We start from the raw sequence: 12,523 nt of genomic DNA on the forward strand, positions 1-12,523 counted from the left end.
CTATTAAAAACTGCCCTCTCCTTATACTTAGGCTGTCCTTTTATTGCTTGGTCAAGTAAAAGTGCTTTAAGAAAAAAAACAGCCTGCACTGCCATTCATCAAATATGCCAATCTTGTGGACAGTGTCAGTGTTTCCCAATACCATGTAACATTTAAACGTAGTGTTATACCTATAAGTCACATGCAGATATTCAGACTAACTGTGGCAAAGGAGATTATTTCACTGCCTTGTAATTGTTTCTGTTTTTTCTATGTTACATGTTACATGAAAGTGGGAAGAACATCTGGTGTTATTGTTAAAACAGAGAAGCAGTAGCTGCCTACACTAACTGATAATCAGTGGTGAAACTATGTGATCCCATGGCCACAGTAGTTTTATTTCTGTGTAAAGAGATCTTGGGAATACAGTACAATGTATCTGTTAGTCCATGAGTCATTCAGGCCTTGTGTCAAAACTCCCTTGTTTCCAATGTGAAGACACAATAGAGGTTGTTCTTCCACGCTGACCTTGAAACAGTTGACTTTCTGTTTGACCAACACTAGAGTAGCATTGTTGATGGGATGATGGAAACCCTCTTGATGTCAGTGTTGGATCATTCTGTCATCTTTATGCACCAGTCAGGGATTACACCTGCTATCTTTAATGCCACAACTGTGAAGCTGTGCAGTGGTGTACAGTGCAGAAGAAGCAAAATACGTGGGCATACAGTTTTTTTCCCCTTGAGACATTAACATTTATGAACAGCATTTATCTGCTAAACAAAGCTGTCCATTACCTTATCTCCTCCTCTTAATAAATATACTCCCACTCTGCAGCAGAGATCTCTTTTGTGTGTGTGTGTGTGTGTGTTCGTTCTCTCTGCTGTACAAACACATCTTAGAGACTTCCAGGACATTGTTTTCCTTCTTCAGATGGTTTCCTTGTGGTCATAGTGCACTAATGGAGATAAAGACGTCAAACCCTCCTATTTCTGGGAAGGATAAAGGTGTCTTTCTGAGGTTCAGTGATTCAGTCCATGTGTTTCTGGTTCCCCTGCTGGCCCTCAAGCAGAGTCAATAAACAGCAGTTATTGTGTTTGGGACGGCAGCAGGAGGTGAGGAGGAGGCTGCTTCGTTCTAGGGGGAACTTTTTTTTTCTTTTTTCTTTTTTTGGAAACCTGAAGAAAGGGTGAGATCCAATAGATTTCAACATTTTTAGGCATCCAACACTGATGATTTAAAAACTTAAGGTCAAGTTAGCCTAAGGGAGCATGCTATTCGGAATCTGTAATTTGCTGTTAGTTTGTTCTTTAGTTCTTCAGCTACAGTGTCTTTTGTTCTGCTTCTGCAGGTGAACAATGTGGACTTTGCTAACATCATCCGGGAGGAGGCTGTGCTGTTTCTGTTGGATCTCCCAAGAGGAGAAGAAGTTACTATTCTGGCTCAGAAGAAGAAGGATGGTCAGTGATGGCAGAGTATATTCCTGTGTTAGCAGTGTGAACGCATCAAGCATGAAACCCAACACATTTAAAAGCTTTCTGTAATCATCTCTGTGATTTTCTGCTTTTTTCTTTAGTGTATCGGAGGATAGTGGAATCGGACGTGGGTGACTCCTTCTACATTCGCACACATTTTGAATATGAAAAAGAGTCACCATATGGGCTGAGCTTTAACAAGGGCGAGGTGTTCCGTGTAGTGGACACGCTCTATAATGGTAAATTAGGCTCCTGGCTCGCTATCCGTATTGGCAAGAACCATCAGGAAGTCGAGAGGGGCATCATTCCCAACAAGAACAGGTAAAAGAAGTTTCAGGTCACACCTCTAATACCTGTACATCTTGTTCTGGCACTTTGACATTGACAAGGGTGGAGGCAAAGAAAATCAAGCATTGTTGTTGATCTGGGAGTAGCAAGAAAAGATCATTTCCATTCCGTTTTTGTTTTTTTTTTTTTAGTTTTGTTTTTATTTGTCTACTCTATTTTACGCATTTATCATGACTTTTACTTCTCTTTATTTGGGCTGCTGTGGTTTTTGAAGAAAAAGCTTTCATTCTGTGATATAAGCTGGAAACTGGAAGTGTTTTAAAAGTAGGGCATATTTAACACATCCCATTTGTTGGGCAAATGTTTTTTTTAAGCATCAACTTTGAAGTTTGTGAGGACCGTGTGTCTGAGGATAAGTTCTGTAGATCATGATCTAGGCCTGTCTCTACAGCCTTCAACGGCCTCTGGCAGTGTTTACACAGATCTCTTCCTGTTGACAGAGAAGACATAGACCCCCTCATGCTCCATGTGTTTTTATCTCATACATTAAGCATTGTAAAATATTTCTCTGTTTCTCAGCCAGGTTAAACCTGACTCCTTAGATTGTCTTTCAAAACATAAACTCCTAAAATCATTTTCAGAATTCAATAATACTTTTAAGAAACACACATCAAAGAAAGACCATTATTATTCAAAACCTCCTCATAAGCCCTCTGGCTCACTCACCTGACCACTTATTCATGTTTGTGTGGTTTTCCAGTCATTTTCTTAAAGAAAAAAAAATATTGACCTGCAGGGATCTAATTACGTACACTTCATGGAACTGATACTCATGGTTTGTAATGTTTTATGAGTAAGGCTTATCATTTCACTGCAAAATCTTAAACTTAGGCTTATTTTAAACATCATACTGTATGTATATATGTATGTATATATTACAGAATGACATTAAACCTTAGTCAGGTACAAAAAAAGACTTAACAGAGCTGCATAATATCTATAATGTAATATATCTGTAGAATATATAATATATCTGTACAGTGTAAATATTTAGGTATTTTTGCAGTCTGTAATGGCAACCACCATTTACAACTCACTACTGTACAATACAAATTAAGAGTGGTGTTGACTGAAGTCCTTAAATTATTGTGCATCAACTCGTCCCTGTCCAGAGCTGAGCAGCTGTCCAGTGTGCAGTACACCCTCCCCAAAACACCAGGAGGTGACAGAGCTGACTTCTGGAGATTTCGGGGATTGCGAAGCTCCAAGAGGAATTTGCGGAAGAGCAGGGAGGACCTGTCGGCCCAGCCAGTTCAGACCAAATTCCCTGCCTATGAGAGGGTTGTGCTGAGGGAGGGTAAGATTACACCATAGTCGATGGCCGTAACTGCAATCATCTGGAGACTCCCACAAATCTTTACACTTAATTTTAGGGCAGGCGTTTACAAACAAGTATACAGATTTCAACCTTATAGGTAAAAGAAACACAAGCAGTTTTGGACGCTTTAACAATTAATTATTGATTTAAAAAACAAATTATCCGATTTTAGTATTATGTTTGTGTTATAAAATGCTAACCTTTGGTAATCTCCATGACTTGGTCTTGTTCTCGTACAGCTGGGTTCCTGAGGCCTGTGGTTATCTTTGGGCCGATTGCAGATGTGGCCCGAGAGAAACTGGCCAGAGAGGAGCCAGACATTTTTGAACTTGCAAGTATGTAACTAAGTACATGTTTCCTGCTTTTCTAATGTTCGTGCTTTGTCTGGTGTCCCTCCGTGTGTCTTGCGTTGATAGATGGGCAGATCAGGATCACACTTTGCCAGAGCTAAAGAAAAACAAAATTAGCTGAAAGATGATCTGTTTATAGAAATTTGCAAACCAGTTGTGTGTGGTCTAGAGAGACAAGACAACAACTCGCCTGATTTGTTTCCCTTGAAAAGAGATATTCCCCAGACATCAGTACTACCTGTGACCCTCTTAGATGTATAAATGCAACAACCCCTGCTGTTTCCAAGAAGTTATAACCTGTTAAAGTTTAGAGTTTGATTAATATTGTGATACTTTTTTCCTTTCATCTTTTTCTATGTTACCTGAAGGTAGTAGTCATTATCCTTTGGATTACTGAGTAGATGTCTTCCCAAAACATTTTCCCATTGCTTTAAATAGATCTCTTTCTGCTCAATTTCAGGATGCTAATCTTCCTAGATAGTCAAAATTTATTTTCATTGGACAGTTAGTCCGATTAGGCAAGTTGAGTCTCTTATTTCTTGTTTGTTTATAGCTTCTCTCTTCACTCTTCTCTTTACTCTTTTACACTTCAAGCAGAGCTGCCCTCTCTTTCATTGCAGTCCTCATCTCCTGCCTCTTACTCCATGAAACTGAAAGCTTCTTTAATGGGTGGTTTTTATACATTCTGGATTTCATTAAAGTGAAGAAGCACACATGCCAGTGCAACCACACACACATTTAGTACTCACCCACATGAAGAGTGACTCCATTCTTTGATGTTTATTTGTGTAATTCCAGTGATGTTTGTGTAACTGTATTTTCTTTTCAGAAACACAGCAACATCAAGGAGGAGGAAGTATGTCACTTAGTCCATCAACTTTTATTTGTTTTATGTATTCAATGTATGGCAGATAGTAATACTGTAATCTGCTTTTTTGGTGGCTAGCTGACCTTTAGATGTGTAAACAGTGGGTATAGGGGAATAGCACTTGATATAGGAATTCACATTTGCCATTGCAATTGGCAATAACAATTGTTTTAGTATACAGTACATTAGATGACCTGACGGTGAAGAAATGCAATATCATACTTTTCATACGAGTTCTCAACTGACAATGAATGAATATATCTACCCTTGTTATTGTTGACTGAAACTGCAGTTTACTCTGGCAAACAACACCCTTTTAGGAGGGGACTGTGTGTCATTGTGATATTGCATGTTGCATAAAGAAGAGATATGTGAATAGTCATTAATGTTCAGTATTCTTGATTGGATACAGTAATGATCTTATAGTTGAATTTAGTGGTATTCCCCTCTTAATGGCAGGTTGCATCATGTAGAAAGACAACAGCAAGGCCGCATGTTGAGCTGTGCAGTTGATTTATCATGGAAAACTGAGATGTGTGATCGTAAGGAAATTACAAAATAATTCAGAATATATTGTAAATGTTGAATTTATTTGGGATTCAAGAATTTTATACCAGCTTATTCTTTTGTTTTCTTACTATCTGCCCAAAAAATACCACATGTGGGATAAAAATTGGCAGCAATTCAACATTGCATTAACAGGCCAACTGGAGGCTTTGCTTTTTTAAAGTGTCCTGCAAGGGATATATTTTCATTTAAAAAATGATGTAATTCATACATGATACTGGTGTTTTGAAAATTAAAGTATTCATATCCTAAATATCATTATGTTGTGGGCAGTCAGATACCTTATCATCTACTTTATTTGGATATCAAGTTTATGCAAACCTGGACTAAAAGTGTACTTGTATGAAATTTGGTCAAAATGGGTTATTTAAGTGCTTACAGTTAATTAAACCACCATTGTGACACAACTCTACAAAACCATTAAGCTCAGTGTGTGTCTGTGTGTCTGACCCTTCGTAATGCAGTGACTGAAGTTTAAAGCCCCTAAATTTTGTATTTACAGGAACGATACTGAATCCCAATGTTAAATTTTGAACATTGCTGCATATGCTTGAATCCTGTTGCATGGCTATATTTATCTGCTCCTGTAAAAAATGTTTTTGGGTAGTTTAGTGCAGAGTATTTCTTTAGATTGTAGATCCTGTTAGAATGTTAGAAACAAAGCTTCGTCCTGTGGTGTGTTTAAGTAATCACTAAACATCCCGGTGAGATGACTGCCCTTTTTTGAAACTTGTGTGTCAATACAGGAGTTCATTGCTTATCTTTATGTGAATCATAAACACCTCTACACATCCTTGCTTCAGTCCCTGAGGCTTACAATGATTCTGTATTCTCATTAATCCCAAATGACCACCATACTCTTGTATGTCTGCATTTCATGTCAGCGTTTCTCACGTTACATATTTCCTGCACCATAATTTATACTGTTACATGCAGCTGCACAAACACATTCATTATACACTAAATTTAATTTCCCTAAATCTACCCAAAATACCTTATGACTATTGCATGAACTGGGTTTTGTCCTCATTTTGCCTTTGCGATCAAGCTGTTTTCATAAACGTACGCTTGTCTCTCCTGTATGGAGATTGTTGTTTCATATTTAATTGCTCTATTTATGGGAGTCGACAACTGCACGCTTCAAAGATGTCTAATTAGGGCACAGCCTGTGTTTATTGTTGTTTGTCGCTTATGTTGATGCATTGCATTGACTCTGTCCATTTGTTTGCCATAGAGAGTGAACCCAGGGATGCAGGAACTGACCAGAAAAGCTCCGGCATCATTCGCCTGCACACCATTAAACAGATCATTGATCGGGTGAGAGAAGCTAGATCTGCACACACTTTTAAATGCACAGACAGAAGGTAGACACGTAAACATTTTTTTGCTCATTTGTTATGTTTCTGAAAGGAGGGCAGCCAGCCACAATATTTTCAGCTCATTGCTGCCATCTGGTGTACTGCACTGTATGGCTAAGATAGCCATGCTCTACATTTTAGTAGTCCAAAGGTTGAATTTCAACAGAGGGAAAATGCTCTCTATGTGGAAATAAACTTATCCACCTTGTTGTTTGTTTTCTGTGTGTGAAGGATAAGCACGCGGTACTGGACATAACCCCTAATGCGGTGGACCGTCTTAACTACGCTCAGTGGTATCCAATTGTGGTGTTTCTCAACCCAGACACCAAGCAGGGTGTCAAGAGCATGAGGACCCGCCTCTGCCCTGAGTCTAGGAAGAGTGCCAGGAAGCTCTACGAACGAGCCCTCAAATTAAGGAAGAACAACCACCACCTCTTCACCAGTGAGTCGATTATGATGAAGGGAGGGAGGGATGCATTCGTGTGCCAAACAAAGGGAGGAGAATGGGAAAGACTTTCCAGAGGGCAAAGACACATTTCAAAGGCAGTTGACAATTGAGTGCTGCATAGTTGTAGACTGTGGCTACACTGAATTTGTTGTGCAATGTCCTGAGCTGTCAGAAATCTTACAAATGCTTGTTCAGCACTGACCATCACTCAAAAGCACCCTCGAGCTCCTTTCTCAGCATGGGCATGTGGTGTGACCACCATTTAGTACTCGGACATGACGTCAAATGTGTTTGTCCAAGGGACAGATTTTTTCTTAGCGGACACTGTGGGGGCTGTGACTTACTTAGGCCAAATTATTGTTTAGTGTTTTCACTTTCTTACAAAATGAATGTTATTTTTATTAGCTAAAGTCAGTGTGAACAGATTTCTAAACAACATGAGTAATAAATAATTTAGGTAATTAAGCTAATTAAATAGTACAGTGCAAAATTGATAGTTCAGTTAATGAATAAGTCTTTATCTCAACAAAACTCCACTTTGGGATCTTAGGAAGCAAACAAAAATACTACTTTGAGACTCAATGCAATATTTGGTCATAGAAATAAACCCAAGTGACGCCTCTTGCGTCTAACTGACAAGTTTAGTGATTGTCCCACAACTCCGGAGTTACCTCTTATAGTCAGGTCAGTGGGCTGTTGTCAGCCCCAGGGAATGACCAGCCTGGGAGCCGGTTTGATGATGGGTCCATGGAGTAGAGAGAGGACTATTTGACTTGTTGCCAAGGGTGACAACTTAATTGACTGAACTGGTGAGTAATTAGATGCACACATTTTCTGAATTTATTAAAATTCTACAGGCCTGATGGGACATTTGGGCCCGCCACATGCGACCAGTTGACGATCACTGCTTTAGAAGCATCTGATGATAATGAAGATACTGAAGAGGTCCAAGAGATCATTCCTGTCAAATCACAATCTCCAAATTCTTCACTTAATCTAAACTGTCTAAGCAATTATTACACAACAAACTGTAACTCTGTGCCTTTAACCACTTCATAATTTTCACTTCTGTGTGAAAATTTTTTTATCAAGATTCATATTGACATTGAAAGAGATACTCTGATTCTGTGATTTATTGGTTAAATGCCAACTGAGAGATTATTAGTATTCATTTAATTGGAGAGATGTTTTTGTTTTCTTTTTTGCTTTCCCTCTGTGTGTATTCAGCAACCATTAACTTGAACAGCATGAATGATGGTTGGTTTGGAGCTCTGAAGGAAATAATCCAGCAGCAGCAGAACCAGTTGGTGTGGGTTTCAGAGGGCAAGGTACGACACACACACATATACACACACAAAACACCTCACACACAAATCCATGTTAACTGCAATTGATCTGTTCTCAATCCCTCTGTGACTTTACTTTTTGTTTCCCAGGCTGACGGGGCAGGCGATGATGACCTGGACATCCATGATGACCGTCTGTCCTATCTGTCGGCGCCAGGCAGTGAGTATTCCATGTACAGCACTGACAGCCGCCACACCTCTGACTATGAGGACACGGACACCGAGGGTGGAGCCTACACCGACCAGGAACTGGATGAAACGCTGAATGACGACGTGGGTCCACCCACGGAGCCTGCCATCACCCGCTCCTCTGAGCCTGTCCGTGAGGATCCTCCTGTCATCCAGGAACCCACTGGCTACGTCAGCTACCAGCACACAGTGCAGCCGGACCCCCTGAACCGCATCGACCCGGCCGGATTCAAGGCACCAGTGCCGCAGCAGGTAGCGTTTCTGAGAGCTGCACGTCTTCCCTGTTGTCTGGAGGCCGTGGTGTGCGTTAGAAGGGTTTTCTGGAGGCGCTATTGAAGGCACCTTTTTATTTTTACAGTTATTCTCTCTATCTACTGTTACAAAACAATATCGGTGGGGAAGTGAAACCTTTCATCGTCAGGTATTTATCGCAATATATAAATATTATATATAACACATATATATTTATTATATTTATTTTATCTATTGGCTTTTACGTGTATGTTGATTGATGTTTGTGAGTATGTTTTTTATTTTTGAAAAGGAGATGAACTTGAAAAATATCACTGTTACTCTTGTACTCTGTATTACCACAAGCTGTCTTATTGGTGTGACTGCTGTTGATGTCACTGGGAAAAGAAACGTGTTTGTCCAAATGTCTGTACCAGTACTCACCCATGTGCACTTCTTACCTCTGTTTTATCTGTGATTGAGACTGTGACGCTACAACACAAGAAAGTATTATGTGCATGTTGAAAATGCCAGTGTTAATCCAGTGTACCTGTGAAATGTATTAATCAAAACCCGATTGGCTGCTGTGATACCCAAATCTAAACGTCTGTCGTCTCATGATGTGTTACCGAACATAAAACCGGGGAAAAAAAAAGAAACTACTGTATTGTAACCATAGCATTAAAATCCAATTAGAATACTCTAACGATGGAAACTTGTCCTGCTGCTAATTCCTAACTGTCACAAGCCATTGGTTTATCTACAGCTGTTGTTTTAATGAGAAGGCGCATGATTGGCTGTTTGAGTAAGTGTAAGCTATATTCCCAAGTGAGGAGCAGATCGTTGTAGAAGGGCTGTGAAGGTAGTGGCACTTGTTTAGTACTTTATCGTAGTCTGTCAGCGCGTGTTATTAAACATTTCTGAACCACTTCACAGAAAGCAGAGGCCGCCATCCCTAGCATCCCCCAGCAGACTGAGCCCCTGGCTGAGTCAGTGCCCCCTGCTGTCGACGTTACTGTAAAAACTGTCGGGGGTCTGAGCCCTGACGAGGCTCCTGCAGCTCCCCTCAGCCAGCCAAGCTCCAGCCCAGAGGCTGGCTCTCTTAGGAGGCCCACACCTGAGCTAGCACCTCAGAGCATCATACCAGAGCATCTACAGTCTGGAAGGGCCAGTTCAGAACCAAAGGTATCCATCTGACCGTTACTGGACGCTCCGTGACCCGGGCCCAGCTCAGCTCGGTCTGATCTGGCTGACCTCCTGTGCTGCTGCTGCTGCCTGTCTACCTACCTACCTCCTGCTGCCACGCTTCTCTCTCTCTCTCCTTCCGCCCTGCATGTCTGCTGACCACAGTGCTGCCCAGAAGAGACAGAGATGTGTGTGTGTGCGTGTGTGTGTGAGTGTGTATGTGTGTGCACGTGCCTCCAGAGCGCAAGCAAATGCTGGTAAGCAACAGTGGGCTTGGAGGCAATGGCTGCACTGATTGTGCCTACATGTAGAGAAGCAGTGAATCCTGCAGCTCTCACTGTTGCTTATCCTCTTTGCATGGCTGTAACATGATTGCCTCATTCTTTGTTAACCACTAGAAGCAGATCTCTTTGTGCTGTATTTATCAGTGCAGATTGAATGAATTGTTTCCTTGTAAAAGTAGCCATTAATTTTCCAACCATTTAATCCAACCTTCTTTATCCTTGTCCTATAATGGACAAAGGTTCACCTAAACAGATTTGGATGGATAATTAATGATTACTTCTCAAATATCAGGATTTTAAATATGAATATTTTTTGTACAGTGGGTATGTGCTTGTAATGTTAAATATGACTGTGGATGTTTAAGTTGCTTTTATGGTTTCACCAAGACAGTGGGAAACATTTTCTCTTGTGAATGCCGCAGAACGCAGACTCAAAAAGTAAAGAAAAAAAGTGATTGATAGGACCCCTCTAAGTATTTTAGGTTACCTTTCTATACACCAATTTCACGTTTTGTCATGTTAAACAAGAAAAATGCTTCCCATTGTTTTGTTGTGTTATTTAACAACTTTGTTATGTTGTTTTTTTTCTTTAATTTTAGTGTTTAATTTGGGGTTGCAGTGGTACATTGTGATGTTTTTAAGCTGCAGTTAGTGTTTGGCTGTGCTGTGATTTCTGTTTGATATATTATCTGACCAATAACCCCTCCCTCTCAGTTTTTCTATTTCAGGTCTTTCACTCTCCTTTTCTCTTCTGCATTTAATTTCAAGGACTTGTTTTAATGTTCTCCTCTTCTTGTGTTATAACAATTTTTTTTGTATGTCCAGTTTTTCAAATCACATATTTTATGCTTGTGGATCCTGTGTGGTTGGTAACCTTTGTCCTTGTTTTGTATTTCTTCGGTAGATGTTTCAGAAGGATCCATACAACACAGACAACACAGGGAGAATCGGACATAACATGAAGCCTGTAACTTACCCTCAGCAGGGTTATCACCCTGACCAGCCATACAGAGATTACGACCACCCTCCCAGTCGGTATGATGTCAGCAGCAGCGGAGTCAGCAGCGGAGGTGGTTACCCTGAACCAAAGTACCGTAACTATGACTCTAACCCACCCTTTGAGAACAGTGTGCCTCTCTACGACCAGCAGCAGTGGAACCCCTACAGCCAGCCGCTCTCTACTGCCAACTCCCAGGGCTATGATCCCCGTTTGCCATATGGTGACGGCCCTGACTCCCAGTACACCCCTCCACTTCGTTATGATGAGCCCCCTCCTCAACAGGGATTCGACGGGCGGCCACGCTACGGTAAACCTACGGGTCAAGGGCCCATGCGTTATGAAGATCCTCCACCTCCTGCTCCAGGGACTGACTTGCATTATGACCAGGATTCTCACCTGAACACATACCCTTCAGCTGCCCGCTCCCCAGACCCTGCTGCCCAGCGGCCTAGCTATAGCCAGGCACCAGCACCACAACAAAAGAGCTACAAACCTCAGCAGTATGACCCCATCCCTCTGAACTCTGAAACCAGCCCCACACCACCTCCCAAGGCAGAGGTTCCCTCTCCTTCCCCTGCAGACACTCCAAAGCCTGTCCCTGCCAGAGATGAGCAACAGGATGATCCCGCTATGCGACCACAGTCAGTCTTGACGAGGGTCAAAATGTTTGAGAACAAACGCTCTGTGTCCATGGACAGAGCCAGGGATACAGGGGATTCATCTGCGAATAAGGTAAGCTTTTTGGCTTTACAGTTATATTACAGGAGGAGGCTTGTACAGTTACAGTATTATTTAGTGTATTTTACTTTTACATTTTCTTTTCAAGTTCTTGAAACAAGCACATTAGAAGTGAAATTTCAGATTTTTTTTTTATCCTACTTATAAGCTTCATTTCTTTTGTTACTGTAGGCAGCCGATTTACCTCTGAAAGCAGGTGGAGTAATCCCTAAAGCAAATTCTCTGAGCAATTTGGATCAAGAAAAGAGCTATAGGTAAGTCTGTACTGCTGTTTTCACTCACGCTGACTTGTAAGAGTGATATTGAAATGAAAATGTGTAATTGGTAGGGCTGGGTATAGTTTAAAAAATTATGATACCAGTACCAATGCCCGGTGTTTCCTTTAATAGTGCTGGAACTCCCACCAGACCAAAAAAATGTTTTTTTTTCTGCCAAAAATAAGACAAAATATCAGTTCAATCATTCATTATTTTGAAATGTTATTTTAAATTATGGTTTTACAAGTGTCCTTTGCACATCTCCACTGTGTTTCTGCCATCATTAGAAGTGACTATAGCACTGTCAATGAGGCACAATAACTCACATAACAGATAACACAGACAGATTTTGAATGTTACAGCCATATATTCAGATGTACTTGTGAATGCTGAACTGCCAGCTATGTGGAATACACCACAGTTGACTTCACCACACCAGAGACTGTATGGGTTATAACTGCAGTGGTGGTGGACCTATCACACATCACATTAAATCAATGCAAATCATGCAAATAGTCGTTTTTCTAGATCTGGGTACAAAAAGATCAAATGTAGGTATTGTTTAATTGGAGAAGTGTATCT

At 40.8% G+C, this 12,523-nt stretch overlaps 1 protein-coding gene across 14 annotated transcripts in view; it reads left to right on the top strand.

Annotated features, from left to right (window-relative positions):
- tjp1a (tight junction protein 1a) overlaps window positions 1–12,523 on the top strand; it is a 111,377-nt gene that overhangs the window by 89,487 nt on the left and 9,367 nt on the right. For 9 of the 14 annotated variants that reach the window (XM_046388735.1, XM_046388753.1, XM_046388743.1 and 6 more), the window contains 12 exons: window positions 1,331–1,439; window positions 1,556–1,775; window positions 2,915–3,099; window positions 3,360–3,455; window positions 4,300–4,326; window positions 6,140–6,222; window positions 6,495–6,705; window positions 7,939–8,039; window positions 8,148–8,498; window positions 9,414–9,662; window positions 10,851–11,678; window positions 11,856–11,938. In XM_046388735.1, the coding sequence (XP_046244691.1) occupies window positions 1,331–1,439; window positions 1,556–1,775; window positions 2,915–3,099; window positions 3,360–3,455; window positions 4,300–4,326; window positions 6,140–6,222; window positions 6,495–6,705; window positions 7,939–8,039; window positions 8,148–8,498; window positions 9,414–9,662; window positions 10,851–11,678; window positions 11,856–11,938 (2,543 nt within the window). The remainder of the gene's footprint in view (window positions 1–1,330; window positions 1,440–1,555; window positions 1,776–2,914; window positions 3,100–3,359; window positions 3,456–4,299; window positions 4,327–6,139; window positions 6,223–6,494; window positions 6,706–7,938; window positions 8,040–8,147; window positions 8,499–9,413; window positions 9,663–10,850; window positions 11,679–11,855; window positions 11,939–12,523) is intronic. The other 5 variants (XM_046388689.1, XM_046388699.1, XM_046388788.1 and 2 more) reach the window with 2 other exon arrangements.

This window comes from Scatophagus argus, chromosome 1, assembly GCF_020382885.2.
Source record: "Scatophagus argus isolate fScaArg1 chromosome 1, fScaArg1.pri, whole genome shotgun sequence".
NCBI classification, from domain to species: domain Eukaryota; kingdom Metazoa; phylum Chordata; class Actinopteri; family Scatophagidae; genus Scatophagus; species Scatophagus argus.